Raw genomic sequence first — 22,936 nt, forward strand, 5'->3', positions numbered from 1 at the left:
TAGAGCATTTATGAAAACATAACTAAAGATTTGCCAAGAATGCTGGTACGAGAGGAACAGACGGAGCTTTTACATAGTTCCAAAAGGGGCCAATAAGAATCTCTCTACTTGTATGTTTTCACTTTTAAAAGGTAGTTCTAGCTTGACTGCTACAGTTGGATTTCCCACACTCAGGACCTACAACAAAGACACGGTTTGAGTTGCAACTGAACTGTAATACTGCTCCTTCTGAGTTGGAGGTTGAGTTCTCTCTGTTCATGAAGCTAAAGTGAGCTATTAGCCCCTGGAGATTATTATATCTCCTCCATGGAGCCCAATTCTACATGTTTAAGACCTGAAGATAATCTCAGGCCTATTTTCTGCTTTCCGTTCACAGAGGTTATAAGTAATACATGAAGGCAGCTAGTCATTCATGCTGTGATTCATGCTCCCGCCGTCGCTGCTGCGGTTTTTTCTTCTCCTGAATGGGTTTTTTGTTTAAAAAAAGAAAACAGCGCTGTAAATTTTGTTGTCAGAGCCGGAGGCCACATGGAGAAGTGCACAGCCATGTTAAGCACATTATTGACTTAACATCGGCCGTGTTTTTATGGCTGTAATAAGGAAGAAAAAACAATTCACAACTCATCCATTGAGCTCACTTTATTTCAAATCTGTAGTACATGAACGAAATCCTTTTGAAGTATTCAGCCCCAAAATGAAACAGGAAACGGAACATGCCATCTTTATTGGATTAATCTAACTTATTTCTAATTTTTCCCCCCCTCTGTAAAAATTCACATAGCACATGTTGCTGCCATTCATAGTAGAGATAGGCTACCAATACAACATGTAGACCTCGATTTGATTCTCAGTCATGTTACCTGTCTGTGTCTTTGGAGAAGACACTTCATCTGCGTTGTCCTTGTCCACCCAGCTCTAAGTGAGCAGCAGCCTTGGCTGGGAAAGTAACCTGTATTGGACTGCCGTCCCATCCAAGGGGAGTCATTGACTCTATTCCTTCACACTATGGAATCTCGAGATAAGCACCAGCACCAATGGACCTCTACTTCAACCATAGTGCATGTTTTTCAGCTGTGCATTTTCACTTTGTTTTATGTTGAGTGAAATAAGGTACTCTAGCTACACTTTTGATTGCACTTTTAAGGATGTTTCTTGGGTTTTGAGTTAGGGCAACATGGTGGTGCAAGCAATTAGCATGCTTGCATCCCAAACATCAGGAAGGTTTTGCATCAGTGTCACCTGTGCATCATTTGCCATGTACATCTGGAGTTCCATGAGGAAGGGGATCTCCTGTAATACTTGAGCTAAATAAATATGCAGATCCGTTAAGGTACTGTGCAGGGCACTCTTTGTCCCACGGGCTAGTAGTTTGTGTCAGTCACGGGATGGGATGGGCCATTCTGGAATTAGGTGCGGGGTGGGTTGCAGTCTTAATTTAGAAGCCGGTGCAGGCTTTTGTATAAAATGGACATATATTGGCCTGATATTTTTAGTTCAACATGCAGAAATGATCTTTGTGGTATTGTACCTCATGAGAAAGAGGGCGGAAGAGTATGTCACTAGTAAAGGTAAATTTGTAGTTTAGCTGTTTTCCCACTGCAAATTATCTGGAAATACTGGAAATACAGTTATCGCTCATGACATTCTTTCCTTTCAGTATTATCCCCTCCAAATGTTGACAAATGTAATAAAAGAAAAACCCAATCAAGGTTCTTTGCTTGAACTGTTGTGTCTTGTTTTCCGTCTTATTCTCTTTCTCAGTTGATGGCCACATCCACAAAAATGCAGGGCAGGCAAAAGCAGATGAAATTCCTTGTGGGTGGTGGGATCGAAATTTAATAGAACTCCAGGCCTGGCTGGAACCAAAACATAACTTTGCAGCACACACTCCGAGCATAAGAATTTTAGTGTGGGGTGGATACGGACTTGGTAAATTTGAATGTTGCAGAGTCTGAGGATCCCTACTGGATTCACTGTGGCAACACTATGCAAAACAGGAGCAGCCAAAAAGAATGATGACTTGAGGTTTGAGGTGGTATTGATACATGACCTTTACCATTTTCTGAGACTTTACTTCCTTTTCTCCCATTTATGATTTGTGTTTTGTGTTAAAGAGATGTTGGCAAAAATGAAAATGTTATTGTATGAATTTTATTCTTTTTGATGATGTCTAAAGGCATGAGTCATCAACCAGCTGGTTGGTCTTAATCACTGTTGTTATTTGAGTACTGAAGTGACCCCAACGCAGACAACAGACAGGATGAAAGGTCCAAAGTTCTTTAATCATAAATCAGGTACAGTCCTAGGTCAGCAACCCAGGGTAACTATACAGATAACAGTATCCGAAACGACACCTTTAGGGGAAGGTCAAAAACTAGAAATGCAGGGTCAGAAAACAGGGAAACACTAGGAGATAATAAAATGTCACACTTACAAGGGAAATGCAGCAGATGTTTCAGCACAGAGGAACATGACAGCAGGGTTTAAATAAACTGGAGCTTAATTAACACAATGAGGAACAGCTGAGGAAAGCGACACGAAAGCTACAGAAGCCAAAATCTGAAAGGGAATGCCAAAATAAAATAGGAAGTAAAGCCTTTAATGTCACAGTAAAACCATGAAGCGATACGAACCCAGAGAATGTTCGGAGAATATTACAATGAAAAAACTCACACCTCATCCCAGTCATATACACACACACAGACTTTTCCAGAGTTTTTACCAAGCTGCCTAAACACTTTGCAGAGTACTGCATTTTGTGAGTCAGTTAATGTAAAATTGAAAGTGCAAACAACCCAAACTCTGCTGTTCACTGAGTTAAATAGTCTGATGGAAATCCAGGTGTGTTTATCAGATTTCTCATAATCAGGTAAGGGTTGTTACCGGATAAAGCACATCAGATTTTTCCATTTACATGAAATTCAGTAAGGTATATCTTATATATATATTCCAATTCTAAGGTGGAACTATGCTAGGATACTAAGGTATATTTCAATATCTAAAAAGGAAGCGCAAAATAGAAGAGTAGAAAAGAGTAGAGCCACTTAGGTGCCTGGTCTTGAGAACCAGGGATGGTAGGTTAAAAAGCTTTTTTATCCCATGGGAACTCTCCCTACCCACCCAAGCGGCTCAAGAAAAAAGTATATATAATAATAAATAATAATACCCTTAATACCATTAATAATACCCTTAATTACCCTTAATATTTAAATATTAAGGGTAATAAACAACATATACAATAAATAAGGTACTATATAATATACAGGAGTAGGTATTAAAACCTAAATATTAATACAGGAGAAGATTTGGTCATGGTCATGGTATTTTATTATAGAAACAGAAGCTATGATGTAATGTGTATTATTATTTATCTAAAGTAACTCTGCTAACATACTATAGGAAAATAAAAAGCATAATCTATATGCTATCAAATGGAAACCTAAGAACTAAGGTACTATATGTTGATATCTTTAAAAAGAGCACATAAACTGATGAATCATTAAAAATCTACACCAAGTAAAATAAAACTGTAAATAACAAAAATAAGCTTGTTCTAGTTAGAAGAGCTAAATTAGCCATTAATAAGCCAACTGTACCTAGCAAGCTAACAAGATAAACAAAAACGGTAATTAGTGTATAAAGTATAATAGCGTAGTTAAACCTATGGTATTATATAACGGTATTACGGTAATAACGGTATTAACAAATACATATAAAACAAATGTGGACAAAAGTATGAATTAATGTGGGTTATCAAACAGAAAATAACCAATTATTTTGTAAAGGTGCGTTTACACATAACGACGACAAGTCACGAATGCCACGAAGTACACATTCCTGGCCGCTGATCACGAATGTGATGATTCGGGGCAGAGGCGTCACGTGTCCTCAGGAACTGCTGCAACCTGTTACCACGCGTTACGATTAATGGCACGTGTTGCTGGAGAATTATCAGGAACCACTACGCAATGAAATGAGACTTTTAGCCGACTTGGTGTCAGCAATCAAACTGAATGCGGTGCAGCAGGGTTTAATTGTGCGCGCGCTTCTTCCTCCGCCGGACTGGAGGAGGTGCAGAGATGTCTGGCTGCACGTGAGTCTCCTCTTGCTCCTCTGGTTCCTCTGGCTCAGACTTGTTCTCCCGTTCATCGGTTACAACAGCAGGTGACACACCTGCAGGAGCGTCCTGAGGAGCTTCAGCAGGAACCGTGAAACGACATTTGGAGCCGAGTTTAATTGTGCGCACGTGACAGAAAACTGATTCGTCGTGGCGCGCAGTGAAATGCGACGCCATTACGATTAATGGCACGTGTTGCTGGAGAATTATCAGGAACAATTACAAGTCGTGTCAAAACTTGACAGTTTCCGTGTTACTTCATAATAACGCGTGACAGTTTGGGCTCCAAGAACCATCACAGGAACCACTACGAATGTTGTCACGTTCTATTAAGGATCACTACTCATCAAGATGGATCCATACTCTCAGTTGGGACCTCCACAACGTGAGACAAAATGAGGGTGGTGTGTGACATTCGTGGAAGATTTTTTGACAGGCAAAAACATGCTCCACGAATATCAAGAATATCACGCACCAACACGCACTATTAAGAAACCTATTCAGATGCGTTAAGTCACATTAAGAATGTCAGGAATGTGTCACGAATGACAGAAAAATGACATTCATAACGCATCTTGCTTATGTGTAAACGCACCTTAAGCTACGTTAAACGGTGCTACCGCCGGCTAGATAAGCTAACGTTAGCTGTTAGGTATAACTAATTGTACCCCACTCCTCCAGTATTTCCATAAATACAGTCATTTGCCCAGTTCCGGATCATTACCAATTCTGGATCACTGCTGTGGTATTTGCGCTGCCGTTTTTGGTAATTAGTGCAAATAAGCTAATGCTTGGTACCAATGAAAAGACTAACATTTTGTCTACAAATGACCACAAACTGGACCGGATCCAGCGATCCTTGCGATCGGCAGAGGAATCAAAACATTCCGGTGTCTGCGGTGTGCGCGCTTTTTCCTCACTCCCTCATTCCTGCAAGTTTTAAAGTAACGATCTCTAAAACGTAGCAAAGGTGAGTTAACCATTCGATGTTTTTGGTTCTAGAGTGGGAAAATACTTACTTACTTGGGTCAACAATGTCAGTGTGTTATGTCTTGCTGTTTAATTGCTGCGCACATTTATCTCCAACGCGAAAATTTGCCATTTGTGGATCACTGAAGCAGCAGCCTCGTGTCTGTAGTTGTGAGTCATGTGGACTTTGGGGGTCATCTGAACATCACGAATGGGCATGAATGTGGGGGCTTTTACTTTTTAATTCGGGAGAAATCCCACCTCCACACTTCATTTTTTGCTCGTAAAAATGTATAACGGCGCCTTTCGAAACTAAGTAAATTGTCATTTAATAAGTATAATTTCTATCATTTTGTGTTCAAAACACATTCTTGGGCACAGTGTGTATCATTCTGCATTAGAAGGGCTCCAGCCAGATGCCAGGAATGAACCCAAAGTGACGCAGAGTGTGGTGATCCAGAACCGGCAAAAGTGATCCATTTCTGGCAAATGTTTGCACCACACATAATGTGGCTTCACACTTTAAGTAGAAGGGCTACCCCATCCAGACTTCTTCAGCTAAATAACATCCAAATACCCAATACAACAATACACAATAAAGGACATTCAGTTGCATTATGGCTCCGTATAGCGGGACTTTAAAAAAGGTGATCCGGAACTGGGCAACTGTCTGTATAATAATATTAAAAAGGGGGGTTTGATGATTACTTAATAATCAGATAACAGTCAATAATCAGATAGCAACCGGATTTTTATGTGCATGTAAACAGAGCCAGTGACTGAGACTTTAATTTGCTTCACGTTTCTCTTCCATTCATTTGTTCTTGCACAGCTGCAGGATAGTTGATCTGCACACACGTCTCAGTGCGCTTCTTGCAGCGTTACCTGCTGGTTCTGCCATGTACTCCTCACTTCCTTGGGTCTGTGTGTATGCACTCGTCCCACGTTTATCCACACCAGCAGCCTGCCTCATGCTGAAAGAGTCCATCTATAATTCAGAGCACCAATTCTGTATTCCCAGTGTAGACTGTCTCATCTGGACTTCTCATGATTTCAACCTTGTCTCTCAAGACCAATTTCCTAATCTTGGCACAAAGCTGTGTGTGGTAGCCTCCGGGAGACGACTATGTTCCCACTCGCTGTTTATCAGCGAGCCACTTTACCGCCGTTGTTCTTTCTGTGGGTCAACAGTGGGTGTGTTTGCTGTCATAAATCACACTCTCAGCTTGCCTCATTCAGTTTTTCCCATGGGTGTGTGTGTGCAAACAACCGTGTATTGCGTACTCCCATGTTGCGCAAGCAGATCATTCAACCACTTGCACCAGTCGTGTTTGCGCTACAGGCTGGCGTTTGTGAAAGTGGACACATATGTGTGTGCACGTTGAACTGTGTGCATGCACGCTCAAGTGGCCAGAAGGTTCCGTAATCCGTCCGTGATGGCGAGAATGCCTCACTGAGGTCTGGCTGAGAAGATGATTCAGGATGTGCGTGCGTGTGTGTGTGTATGTGTGTGTGTGTGTGTGTGTGTGAGAAAGGACCACTTGTTTACTCACACGTCTAACTCCATCTCTCTTTTTCTGTCTGTGTCTTAATGCTACCGTCATCTGCCAAGGCGAGTATCCTTAATGGAGCAAGTAAACATGTTGGGTTTTTTTTCCTGCCGTTACTGGACCGACACACAGAGCGTTTGGAGTAAATGAGCTAGTGTTTGACAGAGAAGGCTGGAGTCTGCGAGGGAGTTTAAGTTCCATGTCTGATTCATCTTATTCCTGCTGAAATTAAAAAAGTTTGACATATTTGACTTGCAGAGGCAGATTGGCTGATACCTCGCCAGAAGAACGCCGGTTACCTCAACATCACAGGACTTCTTATACTGAGCAAACTCACTGATTGGCTTTCTTCTTAATTAGGCGGGAAGAAAACAGCAGAACGTTTTCATACATAATTGTGTAATTATTAGGCGTGAATCGGTTAACTGAAAATTGATTTTAAAGTGTGAGATATGACTATATCGACACGATGCCTGAAATGATTTAAATGGATGATGACGTATGTGATGGCTCAGTTTTAAGGTTATAACCTGGTTTAGTTAGTTTATCTTGTTTCACTGCCACTTTCACATCGTCAAACTGTCATGAATGTTCGAAGGCCGTCAGCGCTACCCTTGAAAGACTGGTCACGGGAACATTAACTTTGTGAGGTAAAACTAAAATCAACTTATCTGACAGTGGTATGTGGTAAAATGGACAAATGTACATCAGGGCTGGATCCAGACTGAAAATCTGACAGATGCATTTTTGCCCAATGATAAAACAAAAATCGTACGCGTCTTGTTATTCAATAATCTTCATTCTTTTATTCGTATTTTATTTTATTCATGTGTCACATGGCTGTGGAACTTCCCTATAATTTAAAAATAATCAAGTTTTTAGAATTTTGCAGAATTTATTTACTTGCTCCAGAAGAAAAGTAGATCTGCAAATTTACAGTGTAGTTTTTAGAACTTTATAGAATTTATTTTTACTATTTATTCGCTCCAGAAGAAAAAAATAGATCTATAAATTTACAGTGTAGTTTTTGGAATTTTATAGAATTTATTTCTAATAGTATTTATTTGCTCCAGAAGAAAAGTATAACTACCAATTTACAGTGTATGTAAAATATGAAGAAAGTTCTGTGTGTCAACGATGATTTAATTTCTTTGATTATTGGAAAGTGTCCTATGCCACGTGACTGAATGTGTGCCTTCGTTCGGTTACTTGTATTTAGTAAATAAATAAAATGTTTTCCGATCTGAAAGTTTGTGTGTGGCATGAATACTCTTAAACCAGGCACACTTCCATGATGATTTATGGATAAATTAAATACTTTTACAATCAATGCATGTGGCATGTCCAATATCGTCGGCATCAACAATCAACAGCGACTGAGCGAGTGGGTTTTTTTTTCCAAGTTTCGGCCATCGATCGACCAACGATTTTAGTCGGAAAACCACCGAAAATGTAATTTCAGTCAACATAGAATGACTTTCAAACCACACTATTGTCTGAAAACTATTTATAAACCACTCACCATTTCTTGCTGAAATAAACGCCCAATTTTCCTTACACAACAACTTTTTTCCTGGATGCCATGATCATAGACTCGACTGGACTGACACTATGTTTGTTTTGATCCACCTGCATGGTGCATTGTGGGTTCAAATCAAAAGCTGTGTTCACTGCGGGGACACGTTCGGCACTATTCGGGATTATTCGAGATTTTTTTTTTTACCGATGACGAACGATGCGTAAAAAAATCTGACCAAGGCAACTGCATCAGTCCAAACCGGTCTGGATCCGGGCCTGTACATATTTTAACCTTACATTCTGTTCACAGTTTATTAATACTATCATAACTGTTCAGAAGAGGAAACTTATGCTATGCTGCTTATGTGATGCTAACAACAGCTTGCTCCTTCTTCTTGGTTTCTTCTCTGCTGTGCTTTCTGCTACTATATGTGGTGCTGCCCCTGGTGGTGTACAAAAGGTGAGCAGAGGCAGCACCAAGATGTTGCAGCACAGTAGTAAAAACCTAAAGAAGGTCTCTGGTTTATCATGAAATTTTAATTTTAAGGTAAACAACGCCCCGTTTGGCTCTCCTTTATCATGGAAAATAAATGCCTCCATCAAACAAAAACTTGTATCAGATTGTAGCATGATGCACCAAATCGAATCATTACATAATAAAAAGTATTATTCCAGAATTGTATTGTAGCCCGTGTAGTTCAATATGTATCATATTGTTTGAGAGATAAACACCCTTAACCCTCTGGGGCCGACACCGTTGTATATGACGGCTAAGACCAAGCTTTACTAAATTACAAATAACTTTTTAATGATATGAGTGAGAAACTTAATTTTTTTTGCTGAAAAGTCAACTCCGCGGACTTTTGAGCCAGCCATCGGCCATCTTTGTACTCCTCATAGAAGCTGTGTGATGACGTGTGCAATGTGAGTGTCCAATCGAAATTGGTTCACCGTCACATGGTTTTCCAAAAACCAATCGTAGGGCAGATTTACCTCACGTGAAAAGCCAAAGATCATTTTCAGGAGTGATGTGTTACTAGTTGGCCCGTTTGAATAGCCCCCTGGGTGCTCCAATGAGTACATACTATTAGTACATACTCAGTGCGCCCTGCGCCATTATGCACAGTGAAAGTGAAAGCACACGGAGTGGACGAAGAGCTTCTGATGACAATCTCACATGCTCAAAGAGTGTATAACTATCCGGATTGCTCCACTAGTTTGCATGTGTATGTTACTGGATAACTCTGTTGCTTTCTCTGCGTAAAGCACTGTTTACCATATCAAAATAACAAAATGCATAGACCATTTTGTAAATATTGTTCAAAATGTGCATTTGTGTTTATTGTTTGAACCTTTTTGTTGTACAGTCTTTCACACAAGACCTCAAATTACCTTTGTAAAATGTCAAAACAGCTGTTTATTATAGTTTGCTGTGTGTTTTGAATAAATGTGTGTGGAAAATTATTTTTGCTTTATTTTTTTCCTTGCCTATTTTTAATTGTAAACCTTTATTACACTTATAAAACACAACAAAAACATATATATTCTGAAAGCACAGGTTGTCCTGAAAAAAAGAGACATAAAACTTGATTGTGGGATGCAGGGAGAGCTGTTAACAGCAATAATAAAACATTTATGCCAGGCGAGTGAACTGTCCAAAAAATTCCCTCGGACCCCAGAGGGTTAATAATTAATACAAATGATTGATTCTCATTTTACAGGCAGCTGTCACGCTGATATCAGCATTAAGACAGGAAAACTGATGTTTGTCTTGTGTTTGTGTGCAGAGCCTGTGTCCAGTGAAACAGCCTTCCTGGAGGATTATGTTCTGGGAGTTGGCGACACACTGGAAATGCCGTGTGATCCAGAAGACCCTTCGCACTCTGTTGTCTGGTTCAAAGATGGTGCTGGGCTCGTATCCAGCAACCGGACACGTCTGGGACAGAGGATGCTGCGAATCATCAACGTGTCGTATGAGGATTCGGGTGTCTACTCGTGTCGAAACGCCCGCAGCCACACGCTGCTCAGCAACTACACTATCAGAGTGACAGGTGAGACCAACGCAGACTTTAAAATGGGATTTCTGATGCTTGCTGTTGGGGTGAATGAATTTTCTGCTGCATTCAAGAGTTTGCTTTTGCAGTAGCTACAAATATTACTGGTTTTAAAAAGACAGAGATACCCAAAACCTTTACTGTGAAGAGACATAAAAACTAGAAGGAAGGCTGCAGGCCAAAAATAAATATTATTTTATAGAAAATTAGCATTCTAAAAATAAAATGAAATAGCAAAATAATAAACACACAACTCTTTTAGTCTTCTTTTCTGATATTTCTTAATTTGCAGATAGCTTTTCAACTGCTGTGATTGGCTAAAACAAAGGGAGTGTAGCCCACAGCTGGCTCCCGGACCCCACATTGGGCAGCACTGCTCTATGTGATAATGTGGCACAGCTGCAGAAATGCTTTTCAAACAAACAACTGCAAACCCATCAACTTTTCATCACATTGAATAATAAAAAATGTGTTAATAGCACAGGAGCACTCAACAAAAATATAAATGCAACACTTTTGGTTTTGCTCCCATTTTGTATGAGATGAACTCAAAGATCTAAAACTTTTGCCACATACACAATATCACCATTTCCCTCAAATATTGTTCACAAACCAGTCTAAATCTGTGATAGTGAGCACTTCTCCTTTGCTGAGATAATCCATCCCACCTCACAGGTGTGCCATATCAAGATGCTGATTAGACACCATGATTAGTGCACAGGTGTGCCTTAGACTGCCCACAATAAAAGGCCACTCTGAAAGATGCAGTTTTATCACACAGCACAATGCCACAGATGTCACAAGATTTGAGGGAGCGTGCAATTGGCATGCTGACAGCAGGAATGTCAACCAGAGCTGTTGCTCGTGTATTGAATGTTCATTTCTCTACCATAAGCCGTCTCCAAAGGCGTTTCAGAGAATTTGGCAGTACATTAGTATATTTCCTGCTTGGTAATCAATAGTTTTATAGCTGATTACTTTCACGATGAATTGATCTGCCAATAAAATATCTGAAATTGGTTAATGAGGAAAATATGAGTATAGCTGAGATGGTGCAGTAACTGCAGGGTTAGTAGGTTTAATCCCTTATTCTGGTTAAGTGCTGAAGTACCCTTCAGCAAGAAACTGGACCTCTTCATGACTCAACCTTAGCGGCTGACACAAATATGAGATAAATATGTGGACAAAAAAAGGCAAATTGTTACCGGTTTGTAAAAGCTCCAGTAGAAATGAACCTATCTGTGATTTTATGTCTGCAGAAAAATGAATCAGAATATTTGCTGGCAGGTAATAAAGTATTTGCCCCGTAGGTTCGCTGTATTATTCTGCCCGCTTGAAGCTCTGTTTAAGTGTTGCTGCGTGCCAAGCAAACTTATACGATGTCTCAGTGCCAAAAACGAGCACTAAATATCAGCCAGAAAAGTTTCCCTCCCGATGCTCGACGAGAGGTGAAATTCATTAACGTATGAGTGGATGAGTAATGCGTCAAACAAGTGTGTGGCACAAACACAACCACAATAAGTGTGTGTGTGGGGGGGGGGGGGGGGGGTGGCTGAGGTCAGGAGAGCACAGTGAGCTGTGGCTTAAAAGTCGAGCAGCTTTTCCAGTAAAACTCGTGGACGCCAGCTGAGCTCGTTATTGACAAGTAATTAGAAAGCAATTAGCTTGAAATATTTCATCATTTGAAACAGATGGGGAAGCAAGAAATGAGAGAATTCTCCCCCTCTCCACTCACCCCCCCCCCCCCACACACACACACACACATTTGGCTTTGTGCTGGGAAGAAAATGGCCTTTTTCAGGTTGGATCACAAACGAGCCGTTTCTTCTCCGAGACCCCCAGACTGCAGGAGGAGAAAATAAAACACACTCCCCACATCGCCGATTTCACAGAAAGGCAACAGTCAACTTCAAACTCACACTCACTGCATTAAAAGTCGGGTGGATACATGAACATTTACAAGTATGTGTTGGGTTTGGGTTCATTTGGGGTGTTCTGGGGTTATTTTTGTGTGATTGTGTGAGGGATTGTGGGCATACGCATGTGCGATGGAGTCCCCTCTGACCTCTGGCTCCCATATTCCTGCGTGTGTGGTGATTTTTCACCCTTCTCGTCTCCTTCCCCTGTCGTGTACGGTTGCCATGTTCCAGTCAGCCGTGTGCTGTGCCTGTCTGTTCCCCGGGTCTTGAGCTTATGTCTGTCTTGGTTCATGTTTTTGTTGTGTTTCCGTTGATTTCAGGTTATCTTATGTTAGACTTTATGTTGCTCCGATCTGTTGTTCAGCATTTAACATGTTACTTTCCCTTGTTGTTCCTGGTTTGGTATTTTTGACAGCTGTCATGCGACGGCCCCACCCCTCATGCTTGGTGTGTGTTTCCTGGTGGTTTTGTCTTTTATTTCCTCACAGGGGTTTTTCTTTTTTTGTATTTCTGTGGTTCATCACTGTATTATTGTTTCAAGGTTTTATGGTCGGGGTTTATTTTTGTCTGTTTATTGTCTTAGTTTTGTAGACTTATCGATTTCTCCCACATACCCCTTATGTTCCTTTTGTTTTTGTTCACACCTGTGTGTAATCAGTTTTGTCTGCTATATAAGTCACGTCTTTGTTTCTGTTAGTGAGGGTCGATTAGTTCAATTCTTGTCTGTCTTATTCCAGTGTAGTCATTTCTAGCCACGCACCTTTGGTCCCCCTTGGCTTGTAAGTAATTGTGTCTCTTTTGGACAATTCTCTTTCATTTTTTGGGCTTTCTCACTTTGCCATTTGAAAGATTTTTGGGTTTGTCACTTTGTAGCGCTTGTTGTCACCTTCATAATGGACATTTGCATTTTTGGGGATTTGGAGATTGGAGTCGTTATTGTATCACTGCCATCTTTGGAGAACAATTAAAATACCTCTGTTTTTCACTTATCCTTCATGTCTTGGCTACCTGCATCTTGGGGTCCAAACCTAACCTACTTAGTGGTGCAAACCGTAAGAGTTCATTTACATTAGCTATTCCCAAACATAAGCGTGTGTGTGTGTGTGTGTGTGTGTGTGTGTGTGTGTGTGTGTGTGTGTGTGTGTGTGTGTGTGTGTGTGTGTGTGTGTGTGTGTGTGTGTGTTAAACTAGGTTCACATAAATGAAAATTAACAAATTAAATACCACGACTGTCAGTTACAAAATTGAGAATCAAAGACATTTTCATTAATTTTTAATGACCTATTGTGACCCACTTGCAGTACCTTTACAGTTTACCATGGGGCTATGGCCCATGCTTTAGGAATCTGATTTACGTCAGTCATTAAAAAATACAAATAGGTTGGCACTGTATGATAAATCCAACCTGGTCTCACGGCAAGTTGTGATTCGGCAGCACGAAATATAAATTAATCTATTGGTTCATGAAATTGTGATGAAAAGCGCCTCATTTTCGTCATGGCAGCACGAATTCATTCTAATTCATTCGGTGATGGCTGCACGAAAATAAAAGTGAAGCGGGGGGGTCACGGTGATTATGGTTAGGATGGGGGGAAAGAGTAAGATTAGGTTATGGTTAAGGTTAGGGTTGGGGGTAGGAGTAGGGTTAGGAAAAGTGAGTTAAAAAAACCATGTCATGAAAATTTGACTCATTTCGTCACGGGAGCAAGGAAAAAAAAACATGAGACTGGACTGGGTAAATCTGTCTGGTGGAGGAAGTTCTACCATTAAGACTCTGGAGACTAGCAAGTGTTAAACATTCAATCCATTGAGATATTTGACCAAATATGAGCACAGTGTTTGGGGTCAGTCCCATTCTTGATTATGAAGGGTTACGTTGATCTCAAATCCTGTTGTCTGAAGAAGGCAGGGGCAGAGCTTACACCCAGTGTCAGACAGGGACCAACTGTGGCGGTGGGGTGGAGGAGGAGGAGTTTCTAGCCCGCAACTGCAAACAGTAGAAAGGCGAATTAGGAGTAACATTTTATGTAATGTTTACATTTTCTATTGGTTGTGAGTTGACACCTAAAATGCAGACCACCTGCTTCCTATATGAGATAAAGCTGTTACTGACTAGGCAAATCTGAAGGAAAGCTTTGAAAAGAAATTCTTCCTGGTAGAACTTATACTATGCTACATTTGTCAAAAAATGAGTTACTATGAAAGAAGGAGATGAGTGAGGGGGCTCTAAAGAACCAACGCAACCTTTGTCTGTTGCACCACAAGTTACACTGCTTCATAGTGGAATGGCACAGACAAAGTTTTCTTTTAAAAAATTTCCAGTTTGTTACAAGATACATGGGAGACTCAAACCTAGAGTTGATCTGTTTTATTGTATGAAAATTATTCTCTGCTCCTTTCTACAAAGAAAACATGACTGGTGATGGAACAGACAGAAGTTGCACTGTCCATAGATTGCCAAAACACATTCCCATGTCAGAAGGTAGAGAGATACTGTGGCCCCAAAGGGCAAAACCAGGACCTAATACGGGCTTACTTATAGTGGACCAATGTGGGGTTTCTGTGGCATGCACAAAAATCACTCCTGGGGCCCATGAGGCCTTGAGCTTTTATGCTGGGTATCAAACGGCCAGTTCTCCTCCCTCTGCAAACACAGAGCCTCAGCCCTGTCTAAATCACCACTGGAGTATTGTGTTTTTCCTCAAATATTTGAGTAAGGTGTCAGATCTTTAGGAGCCGTATCAGATTTAAGACCTGGATGGCGTCCAAGCAGCCACTTCATATTATCCACACAGTTAACAGTAATACACAGTGTGAGAGGATAAGACAAGTTCTCCAAGGCGTGAGTTTACTATAACCAAGCAAGAAATAAAGAATGCAGTCATACAGTACATTGGTGTGAAAGGGACATTTGCAAAGTACATTTCCTCAGAAAGTCATGTGACTGGCAAAGGTGGCTGAAGGTTCCCACAGGACTCAGGTTTCTGAATGTTGTGTTACAGTTCAGCACGAAATCTGACAGCAGAACTGTTACTTGCAACTTAAAAAACAAATCAGACACACAGCCGTACATTTGTTGCGCAACAAATGACAGAACTTTTTTGTGAGAAATTGATGACCTGTGTCAAATTTTCACTGGTTTTGCATGAACATGTACGCTAATTACAAGATACATGAGTACCTTCCCAGCAAAATAAAGTTCCTAAAACATGATAAGAATGGTTGTCAAATGCGTTCTCGGAAAGTCCTAGGGTCCACTAGTCCTAGGGTGCACTAGTCCTAGGGTAGACTAGTCCTAGGGTCCAATACTCCTGATTAGGGTTAGGGGTTAGGGTGAACTTTAATATCAGTTTGTGGTTGTAATGTAAACCATCAAATAATCTAAAAAGATGTTAGGACCAGTTAACCCTAGGACCAGTGGACCCTCCCCATCCTTATTACAGCTAAGTGGTGGACATTGGCAGCGATCTTTCTGAGGAAATGTCCTTCACATGTTTTTAGGGGCTGGTACAGAGATGCACACTGTATTTCAGCTCTCTCTCTCTCTCTCTCTCTCTCTCTCACTCTCTCTCTCTCTTTCTGTCAGTATTACTCCACTTACCGTAAAATTTTATGCTATTTATTTCTGCTCCTTACAACAATCGCACTTGTCCTTTTGCGTTGTGTGAATTGCAGTCATGTTAACCTCTTCTGCTGTTACTCTGTGCCTCAGTACGGCGGTTCAACGAGGTGTCAAGTTATAGAAACAACAACCTGCTAGTCAGGAGTTTTCGGCAGCAGCTTTAGCTCACCGGGGTTTTTGAGGTAACAGCTGGTTCTCATTAACCAGGCCTGCGGAGCTGAACCAGAAAACTTGAAGGTCAAATCAAAAATAATTACAAAGCCACCTTGGAAATGATGCAGCGAAGCTAAACAGGCGTATCTGCGTCCGCGGAATAATTAGACGTCATCCGACACTTTAACTGTTTTGCCGTAGTTTGCATCAGTGTAATTTTAATGCCAGCGTTTATGCTACTGTGTTGCACAGAAAGCGCAAAGGAAACAGTTTTTATCACAGCAGCATAAATGAGTCTCATTTATAACGTCTGTGGGCATGTTTGGCTTGTAATATCTGAAAGAGCCACCGCCGTGTTGCTGCAAATAACTGTGGACCCATTCATGAGGATTTTCACTGAGCAGTCTGAATGTGCACGTGTCCGTGTTTCTGTACGTGCACTTTTTGTCTTATCTTCCTTCTATGCAAACACACACCATTTAATCTGCACCGGTCTCTGTTTGTAATTGATTTTGTTTTTCTCCTCTTGCACAAACTAAAGCCCAGTGCACAAGCTCTCCAGCACTGATAATCAAAGTGGTTACAAAGTTCAAGTTGATTAAAAAGGTGTTTTTGAACCAGGTATATTTAGTGTATATTTATACATGTTGTACAGAGAGAGTGCAGTATTTTTGTGGATACTTGGCCAGTGTTAACCACACCGAAAGTGTGTGCATATTAAAATATGTTGAATCTGTTTCATCTCCACCAGATCATACATGTTAATCTGATCATACATGTTAATCTGATTCATGTTCCACCATCTACTGCCATAGCAACCATCAGGCGCTGCTCAGTAGCATCATGGGCGCAATTTGGTGAGGGATAGGGGAGACATGTCCCCCCCCACCTTTTCAACCAGGGGCAAGAGAATATGGTATGCCCCCCCCACCTTCTGACATATATGTGTGTACTTGAAACATGCTATGCCAGTCTTATGTGCAAAACCATGTCAGAATAGTATCTTTGTTTCTGCAAGTTTGTATTTTTAGCAGCATTGACTTGTTTACAACACCTGTTTCTTGTTTGTCACATTCGGAATTTTCTGGGACTGCATTTGCCCAGATTTGAAACCAAAAATATTTGCCTCTAGGGACTAGTGTCTACACAAGTATCAATGGACCATATGCTAATTTACTAAATTCTGAAAGTTAGAAAAGGAAATCAGAAAAGCTATCTGGGACCTCAGAAAGCCCATCTATCAGTCTATGCAAGCGAAATTATGTTCAGTATGAGTGTTGTCATTAGTGCCACTTTGAAAATTAAATTCATGATAAGTAATTTATCCTAAACTTATGATCTGTTGTTTTTTCAATTTTATGCAAAAACAAATCTTGAGAAACAAAATACAGTATGTGATAGTTAATAATTATTAAGAGCCTGTTCTTTCATATTTATGAATATATTTTACCACATTGCAGTTGTTTTTTTAATGAGAACTCAACCTATCATTGTTTTTGAGTTCTACACATGTGGTGATACCTTATTTACACCAAATCATTGCTGGCTATTCTCAGAATAAAGTACTTATATCCACAGTTTCAAATTGCATAAGTCAAATGGTGTCCACTTTATGGTCTTCTCAAAACATTAAAATTACTGTTCTGGATGCTCAGAATGCATCTGGGCTTATCTATAGAAACCATTGGCTTCTGGCAGCCTAAAGCGGCCCACAGACCCCTGACCTATGGGCTTCGGTCAGGGGTCTGCGGGCCTCGCACTTTGTCCCCCCCCAATTTCTAGTTCTTGAGTTGTTGCTCCCTTGAGTAGCATATTCATACATCCAAACAAATCCTTACGAACAATTCACAGCAAAACACACCATTCAAAGCAAAATGTAATTCACAAACATCTGTTTGTATCTCACATGTTCTTCAGCCAGACGGCTGTGATGACATCGCCAATAACAAAATGGCTGATTTTTCTAATGAGAAAAAGGCAGAAAATCATCTGAGCCTCATTGTTATTCTAACCTTGTGCATGTATGTGGAAATTCACAGGATTACACATGAAATATTGTACTTAACTCTTCTTAAATCATACAAAACACATAGTGAGAATATGTTCAACAACTTTAATTTACAACGCCAGATTTTCCCTGCACTAGTTACAGCTTGCTTGTGGCCCAGTCACATGGTATACTACGGTTCCTGAACGAAGGGAAAAAGTAAAAAAACAAAAAAAAATCACAATTCATTGAGAAAAGGTGGACGAACGAGCTTTATCACTGAATAGCCTGCGAGTCAAGAGTGCAAAAGGGATAAAAGAGGAATGAAACAAAGCGAAAGTTAACATTGATCTCAACGCTTTAAACAAAATGTGCTCCTCCACAAAAGAGCTCAAAAACCAGCTTTTGTACTGTGTGGAAACATCCAAATGGTTGAACGAAGTCAAACGAAAGGCTAACATGACAAAAAAACTAAGCAGACAATAAGAAACCGTCAAGAACAACGGCAAAACGAAATACGGACAAGTTGAGGTTTTTGTTGCCCTTTTGTTCAAATTTTTCAAGAGTTTAAAAATCCTGATGAAGCGACCTGCAGGAACGAAGTTGAGCGAAGGTTAAATGATGCCAATGAAAGTCCAGATTGCTTGTTTCGTTTGGGCTTCGTTGCCCTTTAAGTGCCGTGTGACTGGGCCATTGGATGGCAACAATGTAGACGAGTGAGTGAGTGAGTGAGTGAGTGAGTGAGTGAGTGAGACCATCCCAGCCAGCTTGTGTCTACAATAACTCAAAAACATGAATGCTACCATCGTGTAACTCATCAAATTAAGAGTATATCCAGAGTACAGAATGAGGATGAAATCGTTATTCAGTGGTTAGCTAGGTTTGCCTGTGTAATGTTTCAGAAACTTGTCTGCCACCTGCTGGATGGGTTTTGAATGCTGGATACATGATCAAAAATTATAAACAGTTGTAAGACAGTTGTACAACAGTTGTAGGTTGTCTGCCTCCTTCTGAACACTGGCTGCATCATGGGCTCGTAACTGCGCTTAACAGGTTTAATCGTGAAGAGAAATGTTGTGTGGGCCGCTGAAGAGGAGGTACTGCTGGCCCACCACCACCAGAGGGCGCCCTGCCTGGAGTGCGGGCTCCAGGCACCAGAGGGCGCTGCCGCCTAATGGGAGTAGCCGGGGTGACAGCTGTCACCCTTCACCAGACTCAGCTGTTCCACTCAGCACAGAGGTATATCAGGAGGACGGCGTCTCCACCTCAGTGCCGAGATATCGCCTTACGTTAAAGGTAACGTTCTCTGCATTAATATTCTGATTAACTGGCTACAAGATTTGTTAAACCTTTGCAGGACAGCTGATTATTGTGAGCTAAATTTCTTGGAGAAGTACTCACCTTTCTGCAGTATTGACGTGAGGTGGAGTCAGCTTCTTCCCTCTCTGTGTACTGGGTGCAGCCGCATCCACACCTGTGTGTTTGTTCTCTTGCCAGCAGTACCGGATCCGACGAGCGGAGGCAGTGGCCACCTGGGAATTCGGGACTTGGCGGTTCCAGTATTTCCAGGGTTCGGTGGCAGGGGAAATCTGGGTGGTTCCGGCTCGACTTGGACGGACGTCTCCTACCTTCGAGCCTGCCCACACGACACCAGTGGAATTCGGTGTAAACCCAAATTGTCAATTGTTGTATTGGTTGTGCATTTTCACAACAGTAAAACGTATTTACTTTCTCCATTGTCCGTTCATTGCGCCCCTTGTTGTGGGTCCGTGTTCCAACACTTTCACAACAAGAAAGACATTTCCCAAAGTGTGGGCTAATATGTTATGTGACAAACTAGACAACAAAATAGAAAAGTTCAATCATAATTATGTCTGCCAAGGGTGTAATAAAATCATTGGTGTTTATTTATTTATTTGTCTGTCTGTTTGTCTGTCTGTTAGCAAGATTACGTCAAAACTACTGCACGGACTTTGACGAAAGTTTCACCACAGATAGATATTAGGCCATGGAAGACTCCACTGAATCCGGATTGGCGGATGTCAGAAATCTGTGATTGCTCTTGTTAAAGAATGTGTATTGCATGCTGAGGATGGCACCAAAACGTTTTGTCAGTACTGTAAATTCATGATGGCTAACCCCCCCCCAAAAAACAGTTGGAAAAACAATTTGAAACCTTTGCAGTAATAAAACAAACAAATGAATGTCAGCGCAGGGGAGGTACGTGCATCGTTTTACAGCCGTAAAATCACAGTATGGCCACTTTTAAAATAGTTTTGGAGTTCAGTGTAGGTGTGTACACAGAACAGGTTGTCTGCTCAACAAAAGGTCATTGAATTTGATCTCTGTGAGAGTTACAGTGCCTTTGAGCAAGAAAATAAAGCCCAAAACTTCCCACTGACCCTGCACCAATGTGGGATAAAGCTGAAAAATGATTGTGAGATTGTGCAGGTGTCAGTACAACCATCATACATCAAAATTTTACATTTATAAAATAAGTAGCGTGTGATTTATTAAAATGTGTGACAGGCATCAGACCAAAGTATAACAGAACGAAATACACTGTTTCTGAGATCTATCTTAGGACAGACACACAGCCTCCATATGGACTGGAGACATTAAGATAACAAGAATAACAACTAGCTATTCACTGGTCCACAAATTTTAAGAAGTTGTCTGCTTCAGAAATATAATATGCTATTTACAATGGATTTTGGCACACTGAATTCAAATATGACAATGAAAATGACTGGTTGGCTACTGTTTCTAAGATATTTAAGTTTTTTACATTTTACGTCTACATAATTATATTGTGTTGATAGTAGAGTTTTCATGATAAATCATACACATAGGTCTTTTCATGTTTCTCTGACTGTTCATATAATAACACTTCACCTGTTTTTTTGTTTTGTTTTGTAACACTTTAAAAATCATCAAACTGTAACCCTTAGTAGCATAGTAGTAACGTATCTTAAAACTAGAGCCAATCAACCATTTCAAATATAATTTTCATTCTCAGTTGCCCAAAATTAGTAAAGTTTGACTACATTTACTTCAGAAGCATTTCGACTGTAGAACAGTGTTATGCGCTTCAATAATACAAATCAACTTAATGACTTCCTTGACTCAGAAACACTGAATATATTTTAAGAATGTGTATAATTATGAGCTTTTTTTAATTACAATATTAATTTCACACTGTTTGTTTCTTAAAGATTCTCTGTCATCTGGTGACGATGAAGATTATGATGAAGATCCAGAAGATGCAGGTAATGAAAATGGTGAATTCTTTCTCCTTTACTTTTAAACCACTTATATGTCATCAGTTACTTTAATTTGCTTTTAGTTTAACCCACTTTTAACCCTGATTGGTCTTTGAAACTGGCTTACATATTGCTTATGGGAAGAACATGTTTGATGATTTCACACATGGAAACTATCTGAGAAGACCTGTTGTTGTTGTTTTATGTTGAGTCCCACAGAAGTTGTTTTGTTTTTCTTTAATGTGTTACACTCAGATCATTTGAAGTTTAAAGGAATAATATTGTGCAAAATCATGTTTTTATCTCCTGTTTGCAGTCAGACACAGTTGGGGTTTGTAGTTAAGTCATTAGCGATTTCACACCTGTGTATGTGAAACCTTAGTGCAATTAAAGTGTGAAGCACATCTTTACCCGAGGCCATCAAATATGGCCATTGGGTATTGTGACGGCTTTGCGTTCGTCTGTTTGTCCGTTTGTCTGTCTGTACTCAGTATTAATCCAGTCATATTACTGCCAAAGTGTCAGGAAACATTCTTGGGACACATACCTTGGACAATTTCAAAGTTGGCTATCCTCGACCTATTTTAGGAGGTATTTTAAGAGTTTAAAAAGTCTCATTCAGTTTCAGTCTGTTCAGGGGTTTTTTTTTGTTGTTGTTGTTGTTTGTTTTGAGTGGCGGATGTAATAGCCAATTAGAGTAGAGCATGTGTGAGAGTGTGTTTATATACATGTTTCTCATATATTATGTGAAAGCTAGTGAGAAGTAAACACTTCTAAAACAGAAAATGCTGTTCTTGGAACCTAAAAACACCTCTGAAGTGATTTAGAAGACATTTAGCTGATGTTAGTGTGATGACGTCACAGGCTGGTTTAGCTAGCTGCAAAACTCTGTTTCATTTGTGTGTTAATATAACCTCTTCGCCATTTATTATGTAAAAGCTAGCGAGAAATAAAGACTTCTAAAACAGAAAATGCTGCTTTTGGAACCTAATAACACCTCTGAAGTGATTTAGAAGACATTTAGCTGATGTCAGTGTGATGACGTCACAGGCTGGTTTAGCTAGCTGCAAAACTCTGTTTCATTTGTGTGTTAATATAACTTCTTCGCCATTTATTATGTAAAAGCTAGCGAGAAATAAAGACTTTTAAAACAGAAAATGCTGCTTTTGGAACCTAATAACACCTCTGAAGTGATTTAGAAGACATTTAGCTGATGTCAGTGTGATGACGTCACAGGCTGGTTTAGCTAGCTGCAAAACTCTGTTTTGTTTGTGTGTTAATATAACCTCTTCGCTATTTATTATGTAAAAGCTAGCGAGAAATAAAGACTTCTAAAACAGAAAATGCTGCTTTTGGAACCTAATAACACCTCTGAAGTGATTTAGAAGACATTTAGCTGATGTTAGTGTGATGACGTCACAGGCTGGTTTAGCTAGCTGCAAAACTCTGTTTCATTTGTGTGTTAATATAACCTCTTCGCCATTTATTATGTAAAAGGTAGAGAGAAATGAAGACTTCTAAAACAGAAAATGCTGTTTTTGGAACCTAATAACGCCTCTGGAGCAAAATTGCGGATGTTAGCGTGCACGCTAACTTTCGTTAATTCAAAGCTAACTTCCTATGGAGTTAAATTTGTCTCATTAATACCTGCAAATGCACAGAGGGGGATTTATAAATATTCCTTGATTTACACAACTTCCGCTCTTGTTAAAAGCTTATGTACACACACACACACACACATACACACACACACACACACACAAGGCCTCATGCATGTTTTAGAT

At 40.2% G+C, this 22,936-nt stretch overlaps 1 protein-coding gene across 1 annotated transcript in view; it reads left to right on the forward strand.

The window, feature by feature from the left end:
- Positions 1-22,936, forward strand: part of fgfr3 (fibroblast growth factor receptor 3) — a 199,955-nt gene that overhangs the window by 62,662 nt on the left and 114,357 nt on the right. The window contains 2 exon segments of the mRNA XM_034160088.1: positions 9,942-10,205; positions 21,105-21,170. Coding sequence (XP_034015979.1) covers positions 9,942-10,205; positions 21,105-21,170 — 330 coding nt within the window.

Source organism: Thalassophryne amazonica, chromosome 19 (assembly GCF_902500255.1).
Source record: "Thalassophryne amazonica chromosome 19, fThaAma1.1, whole genome shotgun sequence".
Taxonomy (NCBI): domain Eukaryota; kingdom Metazoa; phylum Chordata; class Actinopteri; order Batrachoidiformes; family Batrachoididae; genus Thalassophryne; species Thalassophryne amazonica.